The sequence below is a fragment of the Melitaea cinxia genome, chromosome 6, assembly GCF_905220565.1.
Source record: "Melitaea cinxia chromosome 6, ilMelCinx1.1, whole genome shotgun sequence".
Taxonomy (NCBI): domain Eukaryota; kingdom Metazoa; phylum Arthropoda; class Insecta; order Lepidoptera; family Nymphalidae; genus Melitaea; species Melitaea cinxia.
The window spans coordinates 15,166,118-15,186,842 of NC_059399.1; the positions used below are offsets into that span (position 1 = coordinate 15,166,118).

A 20,725-nucleotide genomic window follows, 5' to 3' on the forward strand; every position below is an offset into this window, starting at 1 on the left:
TCACATTGCATATTTTCATGAAAAACAAATTTTAGAATTTTGATGTATTGAAAACGAGTAGCAGTATGGGTACCATGAAGACAGCACCTACCCAATTTAACTTACAACAAAATCACAGACATTTTATTAACATGCAACTGAGTTTGGGGTTGATCACATTGTTTATTAATTAGTCATATTAACATAATATTTTATTACAAAAATCTATAGTAACATGACGAATAATGAAGCTAGAAATTATATTTTATTTGAAAATTCTCATCATTATTAGTACCATTAAAAATACTGTTCAGAAAGCCCGTCCATTAAAGATAATATTTAAGAGTTGTATTTCACAATAACAGACACAAAAACAAAAACAGCACTGACAAAATATTCTGTCATAGTAGCATATCACAAAGTTTTGTGGTGATTTTTTAATATCAAACACTTCAGAACTTAGCTGTGACTGTAAGTGATACAATAAGTAAAGTGACATATAATGATGATTACGTTTAGGTAAATCTTTTATACGTTCGTTTAATATGTTTGAGTCTCATAAGTTTATATTTAATTGGGTATATTTTACGTGTTCGGACAAAATAAATAAAGCTTTACAAGATCACAAATCTCAATAGCAGAAAAGGGGCAAAAAAATTACGTCAATCAATCCAGTACTCCTGTCATACTTTAATCATAGAAAACCGCCAGCAAAAAAAAAAAGAAAGATTTTTAGTAAAAATTAATTAACTTGTTCTATTTTGGGGGTTGCAGTTACTCGCGTCCGTAGGATGTACCAAGTCAGGTTTTAACCCTCTTTACCCTACACGTGACCCCTGGGTGGTGCAAAACGAGTAACATAGGTGGCAGGCTTCGGCCGTGGCTAGTGTGACCACCCATCGAGCAAAGACGCGCCGCCAAATGACTCGTCTTGCGACACGACTTGTCGTGCCGTGAGGCGCTTCGTGTTCCGGAACGATGCTCGTAATAGCCAATCATAGGGGGATGGGTATGTACAGTTGCGCTGCGCCTAGTGACAGGATCATGATCTGCGTAGTCGTTGCGCCGGACGTCTCGACCTGGAGGGTAGCGGGATCCGAAGCACGGTGCACCGCTGGCCGACCGCAGGCAGTAGGGGGCCCAACTAGTAGGTTCGCCACCTATGAAAGGCTGCCCCGCCACCTAGCGAAAAATCCAGGGATGGCTTCCATCGTGCCGGTTGGCGACCGGTGAGAGGACCCGATGGCGATTTCCTGGGGGGTTCGGGCGTCCCCGCAGTCTCCAGTCGAGTCCTCTTTAGTGTGGCTTCTGTACGGATCGTGGAGTCTATAGACGTAGCGCCTCGTACAACTACCATTTCCCCTCCTATTCACCCCTTGACCACAATGAAGTACAAGAATAAAAGTAAAGTTAAACAGCGGCTGCACCTCCTCTCTCTCAAAGTGCACCTCACCAACATACGAGGATTGCACTCAAATCTCGTTGCAGTCCACCATCACCTGGAGACTGAGAAGCCGCACTTACTTTTTCTTACGGAGACGCAAATCGGTAGTCCAGCAGACGTAGCGTACCTGCAGTACCCTGGGTATTCGCTTGAGTATAACTCTAAATCTCGCGCTGGCGTCTGTATGTATGCTCGTAATGATGTCTGCTGCCAGCGTCTGCGTAATTTGGAAATACCTAACCTTTCCATCATGTGGTGTTTATTGGACACGGGTGTGGAGCAGATTGTGTATGCCTGTACCTATCGGTCGCACAGCGGTGATCGGGAGACAACTCGAATGTTCGACTATCTCAGTGAGACGGCTGATGTGGTCCAACGTCGGTATCCAGCTGCCCAAATGGTATTTCTGGGGGATTTTAACGCTCACCACCAGGACTGGCTATTCCCATACCAAAATACCGACCATGCCGGGAGAGAGGCGCTCAAATTTGCCCTGTCGCTAGATCTCACCCAGCTGGTCCGAGAAGCAACTGGAGTACCCGACGTCGACGACCACACACCTAATTGTTTGGACCTTCTGATGACAACTGACCCAGACCGGTCTTCGGTATCAATTGCGGCTCCCCTAGGCACATCTGATCACTGTGTGGTAAAGTCAATATCTAACTTTCACCCCCTGGATGCCAGTCCTACCGGAACCAGACGCGTGTGGCGATATAAGTCGGCAGATTGGGACGAGATGCGACACTTTTTCGCATCGTACCCCTGGCGGAGTACTTGTTTTTCTTCGTGTGATCCGTCGAGTTGCGAACAAGCAATATCGGGAGTGATACGTCAGGCGATGGAGTACTTCATTCCATTTGCTGACGTATCGCTTGATGTCAGGGTCCCTAAGTGGTACAATGTAGAATGTGCTGAAGCTGCAGCCCGTAAGGACTCAGCGTTTGCAGCATGGGCTGAAGCCCGTACCCTTAAATCTCCGGAAATAACTTCAAAAAAAAAAAAAGCTTTCAACTCAGCTGCTAAGTCCTACAAAAAGGTTCTCAAAAGGGCTCGTTACGACCGCATTAATTGCATTGGAGCCAAATTAGCTTCCTATCCGTGTGGAAGTAAAGCTTTTTGGTCGCTGTCTAAGTCGGTGGAAATGAATTTTTGCCGTCCCTCACTGCCTCCTCTGCTGAAGCCAGATGGGTCGCTGGCCATTACTGCGACAGATAAGGCTAACCTTTTAGCAAACCTGTTTGCCGAAAATTCGCACCTTGATGCTGGTAGTGCCTCACCTCCTCGACATCCACCTTCCAACTTCGCTATGTCCGATATTTGCATTCACCAAACGGTGGTTTTGAGAGCGCTCCGCAATTTGGATACGAATAAGGCTAGTGGCCCTGACGGGATACCAGCTAGAGTTCTCAAAACATGTGCTCCTGAGTTGTCTCCGGTCCTAACGCGCTTGTACCGCCTCTCTCTAAAATCAGCTCAGGTTCCTAAAGCTTGGAAGATTGCCAATGTACAACCTGTACCTAAAAAGGGTAGTCGTGCCGACCCGGCTAACTATAGACCAATCGCTATCACCTCCATACTATGTAAAAGTTTGGAGCGCATACTGAACGATAAGCTCCTTGCATATCTCGAATTGAATGACCTCCTGTCGGACCAGCAATACGGTTTCTCGCCGTAACAGGTCCACGGGGGATCTTTTAGTGTATGCCTCGCACATCTGGGGCGAAGCCTTGGATAAGCACGGAGAGGCGCTAGCCGTCTCACTTGATATCTCGAAGGCATTTGACCGGGTCTGGCATGAGAGCCTATTGAGTAAGCTTTCGACTTACGGAATACCCCCTTGCCTGTGTGGCTGGATATCAGATTTCCTGAGTGGGCGATCATTTCGGGTGGTCTTGGATGGCTCCTCGTCTGATTTGAAGACGGTTAATGCCGGTGTCCCTCAGGGATCAGTTCTCTCCGCAACCCTCTTCTTGCTTCACATTAACGACCTCCTCAAGCCCGCAGAGATACATGTCCAGTCCCCGAGCTAGCGGGGCTGAAACTCTTGAGCATAGAGAGGCTCTGGTTGAACGCATGAATTTGGCTTTAAAAGAGGTATCCGATTGGGGTGACGCCAACCTAGTCAAATTTAATGCTCTCAAAACGCAAGCGTGTCTTTTCACCGCTAAACGGAGTCCATTTCCTTTAGCTCCGACTTTCCGGGGTGTATCTGTACCGATCACCGATAATATTGATCTTTTAGGCATAAATATTTCGTCTAATATGAACTTCAGACAATGCATAGAATCCAAGGCAAAAATCGCCGGTAAGAAACTTGGTATCCTCAATAAAGTCAGGCAGTACTTCACACCGGAACAGCTTCTCACTCTGTACCAAGCTCAAGTTCGATCGAGTATGGAGTACTGCAGTCACTTATGGGATGGCTCTGCCAAGTACCAGCTTGCTGCTTTGGAGTCTGTGGATCGACGCGCCAGAAGACTCATCGGTGACGAACCACTGGTTAACTCTAGACTACAAAGTATTTTATTATTATATTAAAGTATATTGTGTTGATTGTTGTTGTGTACAATAAAGAGTATCTATCTATCTATCTACAAAGTCTTGAACATCGGCGCAAGGTTGCCTGTCTGTCTGTATTTTACAGAATATACTTCGGAGAGTGTGCCCAAGAGCTGCACAATTTGGTTCCACCATCACCATTCTACCTCCGAACCGCTAGGCATCGCTTGAGTGTGCACCGCTACGTGGTTGAAATCCCACGATCTCGCACTAGGCGTTTTGCTTCCTCTTTCTTAATACGCACCGCAAAAATCTGGAATGCCCTTCCGGCTTCCGTTTTTCCAAATAATTACAACTTGGGTATTTTCAAATCAAGAGTGAATAGGCATCTTCTAGGCAAGCGCGCACTATCTTAGGCTGCATCTTCACTTACCATCAGGTGAGATCGCGGTCAAGCGCTAGTCTATATATTTAAAAAAAAAAAAAAATATTAGTATTATAATCATTAATATTAGTGTTAAATAATTGTATCACTTGTTACTCAACCATTAAAATTATGCGACAAATCTCTATTTTCATTAAAATATTTACTCTACGATGAATCTGAACAAAAAGGTCATTGTTACCGATTCGAACAGAAGTTTTCACGCCCCAGATTACAATAATATTATGCGAGATTTTTCAAAAATATTACAATCGAATCTAAACCTTTACATAACACTTATAAGACAGTTTTTTGTGTATCACTGTTTAATAATAAAAAATCTACTTAAATTTCTGTATCTAACTTTAGGGATATAATAGCCTTTGTATATACATAAACCTCTAAAAAATTCTTACAACCCTATTATCGAAACTCCAACAATTTAAACATGAGTAGGAAAATTATCATTTTAATTTTTTTACATATAAAATTCGGTTTATGTATGTAGTTATTAGGTTTCTGTTTAAGAGACGATTTGTCTTGTTCCTAAACCTTGCTTTTTTTATACTTCAATGGATTTAAACAATTTAAAAAGCAGATCATTTATACCCAAATTGCCGATGACTTCATGCTGTTGTGAAAGGCTATGGATGGAAGATAAAAGGATATAGATGTTTAGTTATTTACTTAAATATTAAGTAGTTTTCCTTAATTAGATGAAATAAAACAATGAAAATATAAATTTTAATTTCGTTGTCATTTTCAATGTATAAAAAATAGAAAGTTATTAAAAAAATATATATCTATAATTGTTCTAAATTATGTGTACCGATGTTTGACTGCTGAGCTAACACGTTCTCTTGCCTTTTAAATTATTAAACGCGAACATCCGAAATAATCGTTTATTATGTTTTCTTAAATATTTCGAAATAGTCTTCGCAATTTCGTTAATTTTTCTTTCTGTAAGCATCATTTACAATAAAGTATTAAAAATTGTCTACTTTCCGAGTTTTGTGCATAGCACCACATTGAGCATACATTTTTCATTATTTAGATTATATCAGTATAATTTATAACTGAATTTGAGGCATTCAAAGTCAAAATTGCGGGTAGTTCGAAAAGTATTTCGTGGATAACCTTATAAAAAAAAATTAATGACGTTTTCGTTACGCTAGCAATAACGTATTCCATTTCCGCCCATGGACATTTTTGGATTCCTTAAAAAACGATATTAGATACGCGATATCAAAATATATGGGGAATAAAATCGTGTGAAACGACCAAACAGCAGGGGCGCTGAGAGTGAACACTTTACAGCGCTTTGAGCTGTAGCAAGATTTATAGGTTTAATAGTATATCAGCATTTACTGTACGGATACAAAAAGTAAAAAAAAAACTACATTACAAAGTCTCAATACCCTTATTTTATTTAGAATAACTTATAAAAATATTATAATAATTATCGAATGATATAATAATAATAGCAAACTGCAAAAAAATAACAGTCATCACTAGACTAAACATTAGACACTGTATAGCCATCATACATGACTATATATAAGAATCTTACACTTTTATTTAACGTTGCGGACGTTTTTTCCGACTGGAGTACCCCTCCGCAACGCCCCATAAGGAACTTCGTTTCAAAATCATAATACACAAAATTAGAAAAAAAAAATGGTATCGTAGATTTATTTTGTAAGCCGCTATGCTCCCAACCTATTTACCATAAAGGGATTGTTGATTTGTTTTGACATGGCGAATATCAACCCTTTTTTATTTGAAATCTCTGAGCCGCAGGCCCTTAGCATATTTCAATGATGTACGTTGATGTAACGAGCATCCCTTTAAAAGGGTGAACAGATTATCCTTACCTACGTATGCGGAAACTATTCATGCAACTATAGGGTCTATTGTGGTTACAGAAGGACTATATTTAAGTGACCGATTACGTAATTCGTTGTTTGTCTTTGTGTTGTACTGGAGTAGTTTTGAAAAGGTTCTCATTTGCAGCCGCGATATGAACAGGTTTCGTGATTGGGGCTCTTTAGACTTACATCGAGACCAGCTCCTCGGCATAGTCGTTATTCGTCACGTACATGGCTTTGAAAAAAATGTTAAAAAAAACCAACTGAATTGAGAACCTGACTTTATATTTTTTTATTGTTATTTTTTTAAATCGGTTAATAGTTTTTTACAAGATTAAAACATAAACGCTTATCATAAACAGATAAATAAAAAATAAATGTTTATCAACAACAAAACATAAAAACCGTTCGACTACAACTTACGTAATTTGTACTATTATGGCAAGTCGATGTTCACACATCATTTGTTCATATCTGTAAAAAACTTTCATCTACAGCGTACCTAGATTAATACGGACAACTAAATAGCATTACCTTTCATAACTTTAATGAAAACTGATTTACCTACCCATCCAATGCAATACCACGCTGTGCAGAGTTCCTCAACTACGTTAAAGAAACAAAGGAAACTTCAAAAGAAGTTAAAACCAGTCTTCAGAGAATATAATTGTTTGAACTTGTAGGTGAAGTATTAAAGAATAAATCTATTTATATTATTAACCTTTACTTTTAATAATAAATATATAAACGCCATAAACTCAACGGCTTCCGGTGGGAATATCTCCTGTTTCGGGATTCCGGAAACACAATTCAAAAGCACAAACGACCAGACAGAGACAAATCATTATGTTATTTCTATCAATTCCTTTCTTTGATGAATAATAATTCTAAACTTAAAATAAAAGACTAGGAGCTACCATAATGCTAATACATATTAATATATTATTACATATTATTCGTTATATTCTGCTTATGTAACATATTTTCATCTGAAATATTTGTACACAAGTTAATCGTTTGCACATTTTGCCATAATCTCCTAATTTACATCCAGTTAACTAAACAAACAAACTAGTAACAAAACTGACTATTAATATTATTACTCCCGGATTGATGTTATATTGTTGTTTATGTTTGTTTCAATTTAATTATTATTTGGAAATTTCAATAAATCAAGTAATAACGATCAAGTTTCTCAAGTAACTATCAATATTTGGTATAACCTATGGCTATCAATATTTCAGACATAGTGCGTAGAGTAAATTATTTCTTCACAAGTATTTATTGATATTTAAAATATTGTTTGCTTGCTGATTGATGATTGCTGATTAAGCTCAAAGGACCAATTTTAGGGTCGTAAACGACGCTTACAAATATCGTTTGTCTGCGTGATGTTACATTTATAAATAAATAAAAAATAATAGTAAAAAAAAATAAAATGATAAAAGAGAATTCTAAAACCTTATAACGTTTAATCTGGCCACAGTCATCAACCCTCTCTTAGGCCCCAAAGCAGCCGTCGCGACCAGTGCCTCATTCGGTTGAAACGTGTGTTAACTCAAAACGACATAAGCAACTTTACTGACAGAACTTCCACGTATTAACATATAATTTCTAACTTGACGTATTTACCATGTTTGAATGTTATAGACAAACACGCTATACGTCTAGGCTACATTTATCAAATACTTATTTGCAAATTAAAGTGTACATGCCGCTTGTTTATCATAAATGCTTGATAGCAATCTTTAGTCATAGTAGAGAATATATTTATCAACCCGCAAAGAAGCAGCGTTGAATCTAGCTCCGATATTTCTCTTTTATTCTATTTCTATTTTATGTATTCCCTAATAACGATCGCTATCAGCATATATATATAATATAACATATATATAATATATATAACATGATAACAACCGGGACCGCCGGCTTAACGTGCTCTCCAAGGCACGGTGGGGAGACCCACAAAGACTGCACAAACACCCAGACCACGCCAAACATCCGTGTGTTCAATACAAATGTTGGTCATGTGCGGGGATTGAACACGCAAGCGCCAACGTAACAGCCACAAACCAGTGCCTGACCAGTGTGACCTTAGCGCCAACGCAGCGTTTTCCTTGTAGCTATATTTTAACTAGTTCAAAGTTAAGGTAACAAAAACATATTACTCCTAATACTAATCCTAAACAAATGAAGCCGTAGACAAAACCTAACGTGAAACATTACAAGCAAAATCCATCACTGAACTAAACTAATAAAACTATTCTCACAAACTTTCGTGAAATAGGTATCCATTATGGAAGTCTTATACTGAAACGCGGTTATATGAATTAATTTAACGTACCTATACGGAATTTGGAGCGTAATTTAGTGCTTAAGTGAGTAGAACAGCCACATTCAGGTGTTTTCGTGCATACATTAATGTCTGTAATTCTGTCTTCCACGATTTATAACAACGAATGCTAGCTTACACGTGTGAGTTTAGTACCTAAGACTTGTGGTCTTACTGAATCAAGATATTGAAGATTTGAATCTTCAATACATTACGAAATAATATTTCAAAAAGAACTGGACAAAAAGTTTATAACATGTCAGTACGATCTCATTCATGAAGTACCAGAAATGAAGTCAGCATTTTTTACATTACTCACTTGCTCACACGAGGAAATTAATCTGCCGCTTTCTAGAAATGTAGTGTTTTGGTTAAAAAAATTATATTTATTAGGGCAGCAATTATATTAATATTTTATTTTATTTATTTGTTTAATTGTAAACTTTATTGATCAAGAATATAAAAAAAAGTTGGAACAAAAGGCGATCTAATATCTTGCTATCTATATAATTATATTAAGTTAATCTTGAAAAAAAAAAAATATTACCAGCAAAACTTCAAATGTGTATTCACGGATAACTTTGTCATTTATGAACCGATTTTGATCATTCTTTTTTTGTTGGGTAGGAGATATCCCAAAGGTGGTACTATTATAAGGAAACCAGGATCTGATGATGTCGTCCTAGAAAATTGTACTGGCGACTAGTGCGTCTGTATTTGAAGTCGGTTTTTTTCGTTTGCTAGCAAACACAATTATTTATAAAAACAGCGCTCACTTTTACATGTATATTTTATCAATAATTTTTTCTTGGTACTGAAATAGAATCTCAAGGTGTGTGTCAGTAATGGTTTCAATTTTTTTATTGCAATGACTCAAATTACCCCCATTTAATAAAAAAATACTATAAGATTCAAGTATTATAGCCTCCACTGACGACAGGACGTCCTGTTCATTGTTCGCTCAGAGAATCGGAATTGCTATTCAACGAGGATTTTGCTAGTATTCTTGCTAGCATTCCACGTGGAAATTATTATTCACAAATAATGTCTCAGTTGAATAATTTATTGTGAATGTATATTTTATGCGGTATATTTTATTTAAAAATAATTTTTATCCAATTCAATCCCTACGTGATTGGATCAATCCATCTTCAAGGATGTAATGTCAGAAATCTAATAAATAGCTCATAAAAATGTAATGCACTGCTTTAGATTAACTAAGAATCAAATTTTGCATTTTATAATTAAAATCGATCACAAATATAAAACGATAAAAAACAATATCATTTCAGTAATGAGTAGTCTTAGTCACTTACATTAATAAATTTAGTTAACTTATAGATCCCTAAACAAAAACAAATTATATAATAGGAATATATGAAGTATATTTTATAAATGCTTTGTTCATGTCGTATACTGGAGTGACAGTTTTACAAAAAGCTTACTGCTGTCAATAACAGCCATAATTACTTTCAACCCATACTGTGGTGGATTCAATTTCATTGATAAAATATGTCAGACTTAGGTTCAATTAAATAACAATTTTGATTGTTATATTATATATATGGTCCTAAAATAAATTAATTTAATGTAAACTAGACAAAACTAGATGAGTTCACTCCATTTTTTGCGCGAACTTGTTGAGGCCTACGTCCAGCAGTAGACTGTATTAAGGCTGATGATAATAATGATGATGAGACAAAACTACAGTAAAAAATTTTGAATAATTATGTTTTAGTAGAGTTGACTAGAAACTTTATGTAGAATAAAAGATTATACATAATAAAACATATTTATTATTAAATAATATAATAACATGTATCGAAGATATTATTAAAAGCTATCAACGAAGTTTGCCCTAGTTTGGAGAGAGTTGGATACATCTGCTGGATTGTAGAAAAAAGTTATTAAAGAAATGTTCGTGTAAAACTCGGTTATTTTTGCTTACAATTAGTAGAAAGACACGCAATAAATAAAAGCACTTTGTACCTTAGATATACATATTTTTCACTTGGATCTTTACTTTAAAAAAAACTGTCCTCCCGTGACCATGGTGCTGTAAAGTATCCGGAACGTCGGGCTTCTAAACAACTTAATAAACCGCGATAAAATCCGAAAAAGTTGTTTAATTACTTTAAAAAAAACTTCACTTTATTGTAAGGTCCTAGTAAAATTTTCTTTGCTCAGAATACAGAACAGAAGGAAAAGTACCACAAACTTACAGAAAGTCACGGCCAATAAAGACTATTCTCAAGTATTGGGTGCCTGTTGTGTGTAAGGCAGTAAGATCATCTGGGGAGGTTCGAGGATAGATTTGGCAATGCACTTGTAATGCTTCTGATATTGCAGGCAAGCTTACGGTAACCGCTTACCATCAGATGGGACATATGACTGTTTGACTCCCCAGTGGTGAAAAAAACTAAAATCAGCAACATGACTGACTATTGCGAATATTAGAATGAAAATTTTATTACTGAAATTGTAATAAAATAAATTTTAATGTTTAAGAAAATAGAAACCGTGCTAGCAACGAAGACGTATTTGTCAATTGAATTAATATACTTTAAGGATAGGCAATATTGGAGGAAGTGGATGCCTATATTAAAAACCAATATTACGTTAACAAACTGAAGGCAGCGGACGAATAACAAACGAATTCTCAGAGGAGAAGGAAACGTTTATTTAAATTAGACCCGAATTACAGGAAATTGAAATAAGCATCCATCAAGAAACTTTGAATTTAGTCATTACAATTTTTTACAGCAAAATATTTGTCAATTTCAATAAAAAGCAAAATATTTAGAAGTTCTTAGTCATTATTTATTAAATAAGCAACGTTCAAAGTGAGCTTCGAACAATATTATAACTCGACATACTTGAAGCTCAAAAGCAAAATTCAACGACTCCAAGAAAAATACAACAACGTGTTAAGGTAACAAAGGCTGAGTTTACACAATATCATCGCTGTTGTTTGCGGAGACACGCTTACGTGAGTCGGTGAGTGTATACTACCTTTAGGTCGATATTTAGCTTACAAGGTGTTAAAATTTTAAATAAAAATTATTTTTACATTTTGTTTTTGAATTTCGTTAAAAATAAAATATAATAAAAACAAAAAATTTCGGATTCTATCGCGGTTTTTAACATTTACATTCCCGACGTTTCGAATACTTTACAGCAACCATGGTCGTGACCATGACTGTGAAGGGATGAAAAAGTTTGATTCATTATTATGAAAACAAAAAATAAATTATAAGATATAACGATAAATACACATATATATTATTTTTCGTGTTAAAATATGTATTGTGTAGATATTATGACCTATAGATATTATACCCTAATGACACCTAAAACATAATAAAAAACAGATTCTTAATGCATGGATGACCTAATAATTTGGACTATTATTAGGAACTTATTTTGACAAGTTGGTACGTTAATTGTATCGGGTTTGTCCCCACCCATGACAAATATTTGACACAAATGTTTGTCGTTGTCTGGGCTTTTGTGTGTATTTTGTGACGCAGCTCCGGTGTCTTTCCGGACTCCTGACACAGGGTTTTATATTGCTACCTTTAGTGTGAAGAACTTATTTATTTATCAGCTATATGTTTATTGTATTTAATCGTATTAAAGTAATTGATTGTTATTTCGTGTTTGTGAGAATGATGATTTTAAACGTAAAATGTAAATAACAAGGTCACAATAAAATGAGTCTTCGAAAGTCTTCTTCTTGATAACAAAATTATTTCCCGGTGATTTTGTAAGATTCTGCTATCCGAAAACACACAAAAATCATTTTTTTTCTATTAATATATACTTAATAATAATATTTATTTTACTACATTTTTTATATATTGATAACTGAGGTAGGACATTCTTTTGCTCATTTCGGCTTATATACACAAACTCACTGCATTTTTTAATTTCTTTATTTTGTCTGTGACAAAAAAAATACTATAAAAAAAAATGTTTGTAGTTTCTAATGTTAACTATTACTACCAGGCACTACTAGGTAGGGTACAGCAGAAAATATCCTATTTAAAATTTGAAGCAGCCCGACTGGGGAAGTACCCCGAACTTACAGAATATTACAGCTAAATAATACTGCCTTCAAGCAGTGTTGTGTTCCTGTGGTGAGTAAGGTGACCAGAGCTCCTGAGGGGGTGATTGGGGGTAGGGTCGGCAACACGTTTTTGATACTTCTTGTGTTGCTAGCAATAACCTATATGAATTGCTTACCATCAGGTGAACCGTACGCTTGCTTGCTGACCTACTTGTTTAAAAAATACAAAAAATAGTAACAATACCTATTTATTTTCAATAAACTCTTGTTTGAAAACAATTTGAGATTTATTGTTTGCCTCATTACTACATTGAAATGCATTCAAAAATACCCATGCCGCTTCTAATACAAATTTCATTTTAATCGCAATTATGTTAGATAAACAAATTATTCTCGTAATCCTCGAAATACTAAAACGGATAGATTATCTATCTAGTAGCCCGTAAGCGGTTCAATGCAAAATCCATTCAGTAAACTTTTAAAGTTAATTCAAGCGTTCTATCTATTAATCTCTATGTGAAACGCCAATATGATACTGTCATTTAATACAGAGATAAATGACCAATTGTTATCTAAATAGTACGTCATTTTATGGGCGATGCGTTTAGAAGGTGGCAAACAATCCTACAGTTCAGCAACAATACCCTGTATTACCATATCATGTGAACGCCTGTCGGCATGGCCGGCCTTCCCACTAACCTTCCCAGGAACTATGTGCATCTTGTTCACCACAAAAACACAACACTTCTTGAAATGCATTTTATTTAGCTACAGTATAAGTCTGAAATATTTTCCCAGTCGAACCCATAGCAAGTTTTGAGCATGATAACCCTTACTTCACCTTACCTCGATAAAATAATATTTATAATATACAATCTGAATTTTACGGCGTTTTTACGATGTATACGTTTAAATTAGTGATAATATACTAGATACTAATATTTATAGAAGGATTTCATCTCAATTGATCTCCATATAAAACAGAATATCTAATGAAAAAGTAAACTCGAAAACAAAGGAATTATATAGAAAAATACTAAACGCGATGCTATTAAGAGTGAATGTTCATGCCAAAAGTATCTTGTATGTAAATTTTGGTCACACGTTTTCGTCCCTAAGCCTCCCATATTTTGTTGGAGCAAAAAGATTTTGTGGTATTGGCGAGCTTTGTAACTGTTTGTTGGGTGTTTTGTTTAGGTTTCAAATGGATTACCCTTTCGTTTCTGTTTTTTTGTCTATTTATACACCAGGTGACTTTAACGGCTCTTTGTTTATAAATAAATAATTAAAAATAATTGTTTCAAAATTAGTTTTTCAATTTTAACGATTTGTCTACACTCTCTTATTTGCATTATGTTGGCAACGTAATAACATTAGTATCAAGGACATTGTCTGAATCTCATGTTACCATTTATTGAATATTGCTCAATAAAGTCAACTTTAATGTATACTAGAAACACAAATAATATTCAGTAGCAAGTAACCTCTTGAGTTCCCTCTTTTTCGACAAATGTTGCAAAACCTATGATATTTTTAATTAACACTATACGGTATATTTAAGATCTCCCAATCTTTATGTATTTTGATGTTACACAACACTTGGAAATAATATTGAAAAATAAATATTAAACATTATTTTATTATTATAAAGTGATATTAAATAATATATTATATCATTGAAAATACATTTAAGTTATACGATTTTATTTTTGTGCTATCCACAGATTAGGAAATTCTAAACATTTTTCAATATCATAATAACCTGCACCCTGCGACCGACAGAGCACCGACACGGTCAGTCGGAGATGCAGGTTAGATCCTCGCTGGAACGGTCGATTTTTGATATGATGTTAAAAATGTTTAGAATCTATCTCTGCAGAATATATATTTCAATCATCAAGAGCAATGTTAACCTAAATTAAATATCTTATACAACAAATCAAGCTTCACAAAAAATTTTAAAAATTAAATTCAACAATCTTTCTTAAAAATAACTTTAAAAAAAAACATAACCCCAAATTCAAAACACAATCGAAATAATTACGCAATAGACACAAATGCTGAGGAAGGACTGGACAGAACAAAAAAGAAAGTTGATATTTAGTGACAGCGGCCTCCCCCGAGGCTGGCCTTTATTGTCCACCAGCCTGCTGAATACAGAACGCGGACAACCGCAGATCGACGTGGAATTACTGATTCTAGAAGCGACATACCAACATGCCTGTTGCAACTATTAGTGTGATTGTGTAAGTTTTTAACTTTTACGGCCACATTAAACACTTTAGGTTCTAAGGTACTTGTCGTAATTGTGATTATGTTGACGATATTTTGCCGCCAAAATATCGGTAAATAAAACTTTATTACGAACGCTTGACTTGAAGACTAAACTGGTGAATGCGTGATGAGAGCGTTAGAAAAAATTGTGATCAGACGAGGCGAACGAAAGTTCAGAGGGAGATATAAATCAGTGAAGATATAAAGAGAGAGAGTTACGTTTCATAATTTTTACTTCAGTCGTGTGGTCTAAAGCACACTCATTGTTTTGAGATTTAGTGTTTAGTCAGGCTTATTAATACAAAATAAAATACAACAATATAATTTGACGATGTTAATTTTTTTTTTAATTTTGATAAATGTTATAAACGTAACAAAACAAATTTTAAAAGAAAGGCTTTAAGAAATATTTTATTTATAATAGTAATGTTATCTTCACCAAAACATTCATTAAATTTTATTTAGATATTGCAAATACAAAGTACTTTAACTATTTACTAATTCATCGCGGTATTTAAATATATAATAACTCATGCAATTTCGTAACACGTAAACCGAAATCTTCAACTCGATTGTAATTCCAACCGCTACCACATCCAGGCAATTTAGTTCCACGAAAGGCCTTTCTCTTCTATTATTTTCATTAACAAGCTCGCGCGTGACCGAAATAAAGTGGCCTTTGACGGAGCCAACGGCTTTTGACTGATTTTTTCAGGCGAACATTGCTAAGGAATCACCCAGGCGGATTACGGCAAAATCTTTACCATTATTTCTCACTGGAATTTTCCTTACCGAAAATTGAATGGAGATGTTCTTGTTTTAGGTAAAAGTATAAATAAACAAAAATATACTCCTATATTATACAACATCAACGAATAATTTTATAAGACATGTTCTTAATATAATATTGTTCAAAAGTATGTTAAGAGTTTCGATTTAACATACACGTACAAACATTTGAAGACTCGTAAATTCCGAGGTAACTTCTGTAAAACTTGTACCGCAAACGTTTACTGAATTGGCCTAATAAACCTTCAGTAGGGTCGCTCCCTCGCGAGCCATCGCCTCTTTTCGCATTGTATATTACAAGCCACGAGCAATTTATATGGAAAACCGTTTCTAAATGTATTTCGTTTGATAAGATCAACAACGTTTCGCTATCGGGAACCGAATGTTGAATTTCGTCTAACATCTTCGTGTCATGGGACTACTACATCCGATAGTTGAGATTTCAGTCAGTGAGCGTTCGCTTTGCATACTGAAAATCAATTCCCGGAGCGCAAATTCATAGGGCTAAAAGAGAACGTGCTAAAAGCAATTGAACATTTAAAAGGTTCTGGTATTTAAATAATGGCTATTGCGATTCCTTGCTTATTTGGCCGAATTATTTTCTAACGTGTAGAAAAAGTATTATTGCACAAAACGTTTCTTTGATAAAATAATGAAATGTTCCGTAAGTGTTATTAACATAGACTATACGCCCAGCGCGGCTTTGCAACTGTTAATATTTTCGTTGTCGGTCTCTACAATTTTTTTCATTAATAAAGTCGCTATCTATGTTTATAGGTTTATTCGCCGATTCTTTTGTCTAAGTTATACTTGTTTCATTAAAAAATGAAGTTTAAAAAAAATAAAATAAATGTGCTACAAACTACTTTAACCATTACATATTCGTATTTTTTGTATATAATACTATTATTATGAGTGAACATAATATTTTATCTCATATATAATCGAGTGAACATAATAGCATCAGTTTAGAAATTATATTTTATCAATTTATTTAAACACTTTATTGACCAACAAAGTAAAAATATTTGAATAAAAACTGGACCTTAAACCTGCCATCACTCTCTACCATTTAAACCTAAGTAAATAATATAAATTTTAATAATTTGGGTACATAATAGTTTAACAAAAGAGACCCGTGGGAAATGAAATAGTTTCCTTCCAATATTAATTAAACCACCCGCCAGTTCACTTCGAATCCAGCGAGAATTATATTGCGTTACGTAACATCAAAAAATTCAATATTCTGATATTTTCACTAAACTAGATAACCGGGCGAACTTTGACAGGCCACTGTATTTTTTCACAAAAAAAAAAAACTTTTAATGTCAAAAGGAAGTTTGAAATCTAATTTCAGCAATAAAGTTGGTATCGTGACAACAACGAAAGATGAAGTTTATTAAGACAGAAAATTGTTCTGTTGCTCGCAAAAGTTGCAACCAAGATAACTTCTCCGTTTTGTATTGAACGTGACCGAACTCTTGGAAGAAATGAGATACTCTAACTTCGTATGTGTGAAGTAGATGGAACTTAATTTCAAGACATACACTTTACAGCGAAGCATCTTAGAAGGTAAATGTTGATAGTAAATGGGATTTGTGTTAAAACATTTCTAAACTCTACGGAAATGTAAAATCAAAAATAATTTTCAAATCCCAATGCTCGGAGTAGATTTCATCGATAAAAGGCTAAAGTCTAATCCGCTATGCTGCTCTATTGAAGTTTGTTGTGTTGTAGCTTACGTTACACATGTTTACACATGTTTCTGAATATAAATTGACACGTGCAGGTTTCGACAAAGATTTTTCAGAATGAATTATAAAACATGCAAGGTGCGTTATATTTTCCTTTACTACAAAACTTGAATAGATTTTTAGAAAAGATTAAGAATTCGGTTGTGTTAGCCTACACTTGAAAAAAAAGAACTAGAATTTTCCTATACACTCATAATAAATAGTAAATTCATCATAAGTTAGAAAACTAAAAACATTGCAGACAATTTACAAAAAAAAAAAACAACTGTAACCTAAGGTGCAAATAGTAACTAACTGTCACTTCTCTGTGTACACTTCCCTACCGCTTTCACTCCGCTATGTCCTATATGCCCAAAGGTTGTCTGGAAGAGATCGCTCCTCTAGCGATAAGACACAATTTACAAATAAAAAATTAATGCATATAATGCAGCATATGATGCAAATAGTAATTTAATACATAAAAAAATTATGTCCTTATTAAAGTAATCATTGTGACATTCTACAGTAAAGTTTGCTTGTACAAGCAAGAAACATTTTATGTACAGATGTGTAGTTTCCTTTAATTCCCAATCTAGTATCAAGTTTAGCTCAATTTCGGCGAACGAAGTTTTAATCACAGCTCCATCAACAATTAGTAAGCCAAATGTACACGAGTTGAACCTTACTTGTCTCCAAACACACAAATGTAACACTCGTAAATTTAAAATAATGTCACGATATTTATTTTTAGTACATATTCTGGTGAGCTTAATAGTCGTAATAGGGTCCATGGGACTAGTTGGAGTGGACGGCAAAGTTGAATATAGCAGCATGCACTGTCAGCATGCCCCATGGCAATACGAAATCTGCATATTAAGCTGACTCGGTGACGTCATCCGAGTATTAGATTAGAGTACTAGGATATTGGGCACAGAGCTAGTTAAGCTTGGCTCATTAAATATTTGCGTTGACAACATAAACAGTTAAATTTATGATGTTTTGTGTGTTGTTATAAAATAAAGTAGCGGCGTGTTCGTGACACATTTTAATGGACATTGTGTAAAGTTAAATGGAGTTTAGTCTTGTTAATATCAGATGCCTTTAATTTAATTTTTCGAAGTTACGATTTACGTTAAGATTTGGCTGTATAGAGAACATTTACGTATAAAATTTATTTGCATATAAGAACATTTATACATACTTACTCTTGACGACAACCTTATAGAATAGAACATATAGGTAAATGAGATCTAGCTTAAAGAGCACTTGTCTAGAAATAGCCTGTTCGATCTCTTGATATGTGACTTTGACGATTATTACGAGAAGAATCGAAGTAAAAAGCAGGTAACATTTTTTTATTCAATCAACTGAGTTAATCCTATTTTAAAATTAAATTACAGCATCAATTAAACTATTAGTATTATCAGCAGTAATATAAAAATAATCGACGAGTAATTTAACCAATTACAAAGCCACTGAACTACGTCAACGCTTATTTTTAATAACATTTTTATAATAATATAACTATCCTTTTCGCTCTTTTCTCCCAAAGGATGTGTTATGCCTTTAATCGAGCGCACTTTTCCAATTTCAAAGCAAACGCCTCGCTTCAACTAAACCAATTCTACTTCTCATTTATCAAGACAGGTACCGAGTAAATACGGCCAATCTTTTGTTTAAGTAAAAATTCTAGAAAAAAATGTTATGCAGCTACAATTAAGGTTTCAAATAAATAATTATGAACAAGTATACGGTCTTATTGCTTTTGTGCATGCTTGATTTGTTGTAAAATATTTTAATGTTTATGTTGATACATATAACGTTTGGTTTTAACGTTATTTTTATGTTTAAGTAAAATTCATTTATCGCATCCGAGCAAACGTATACGACTTCTAATCGTTAGTAAAATTCCATTAAATTATAAAAGTGAAGACAAAGAAGGCGCTGATCTTAAAAGCAACAAGAAATGTTTTAAATTTTTTTCTCATTTCTCGAGTAGTATTTAATCTTCACTAAATGAAACTGGCTTTGAAAGTCAAACTGTTTGAAACTTAATCGATAATCCTGCTCCACTGCATGTCAGTGGATCATTTCCTACGAGTCACGAATATTACCAGAAGTATGCGATAATAACAAAGACTGACTTTTCGAGTTTTCTAGGATGGATATACCCAGAGGGACAAATACCCTTACCATAAATAAATAATTTTTGGTAGATTACATCAAAATAACCATCTATGACATTCTAGGTTATAGCAATACGTGATAAACAGCGTTGTGTTACGTCAAGAACTCTTTGTTTACATTATTTGTATGTTGTACCTATTGTAATACTGTTTGTTTACCAAAAATATTAAGACAATAAAATAAAAGATCAATCTACAGTGCATACTAGCTAAAAAGATCTAAAAAGTTACACAACGTTAAACGCTTATTTGTATTATAGTACGCTAAGAGCTTATTTATCCGTGTCATAACAGATTACGGAAATGAGGACGCTTAACTCTCATTATATTTTCTTTTAAGAAAAACGCAACTTTTTATTAGATTTTTTTTAATTAATGCAAAATCTTTCCAAAGTATTTTTAATTAGTCCATAAGAGTTATCTAAGCTTAAATTGTGTAAACAAAGATTTTTTAATGAAAAGTCATTTAAGCATTCAGTATTTTCATGAGATGTACTATACAGATCTTGTCCGGATTAAACATACACACCAGTAGGTATTTGTAACTATAACTTTATTTTTTGTTTACAATTTATTTCAATAAGTTTAGTTCCTCGATGACGCCTAGATGGCGTTGGTAGATTTATTTAATTTTCTGAATCACGCAAGCACTACATCAACATGTTAATATGTAATCGCTTTCAAGTAAACGATAAAGTTGTATTATAAGAAAAAAAGTGTTTTATTTCATCGTAATCAGCCTACCAGAGTGTTGTTCATGGTCCTTCGAGCCGGATAGGCAAGGCGTGTTTTTGTGTTATTGCTGCGTCAGTGGTACAGTAGTACCACCAGCTTCGTCACTACTGGCAGTGGATTGCTGTCCAGAACATCCCTACAGCGAGGTGCCACGTGCGGCGCCGAGGCAGTGGAGGAGCCGGGTGTCTACAACCCGGAGGAGAGACGGACGGGAAGCGGCAAGCAGCGGTGAGGTTGCGGAGTGCTAGAGGGCGCCACAGGTGCATTATAGCGAAGATAAGTGAGTGTGTGCGGTGATATATTGTGAGTACATTTTTAAATATTATAAATAGAAGAAATTAACTTGAAAATTGAACCTTATTTCAAAGATTAGTTGAACTTAAAAAATTG

At 34.7% G+C, this 20,725-nt stretch overlaps 1 protein-coding gene across 1 annotated transcript; it reads left to right on the forward strand.

Annotated features, from left to right (window-relative positions):
* Window positions 1-1,364: 1,364 nt before the first annotated feature.
* LOC123654772 lies at window positions 1,365-20,583 on the forward strand. The gene is made up of 2 exons (XM_045590657.1): window positions 1,365-3,070; window positions 20,340-20,583. The coding sequence occupies exons 1-2, from the start codon at window positions 1,365-1,367 to the stop codon at window positions 20,581-20,583; spliced, it is 1,950 nt and encodes a 649-aa protein (XP_045446613.1).
* The last annotated feature ends 142 nt before the right edge of the window (window positions 20,584-20,725 follow it).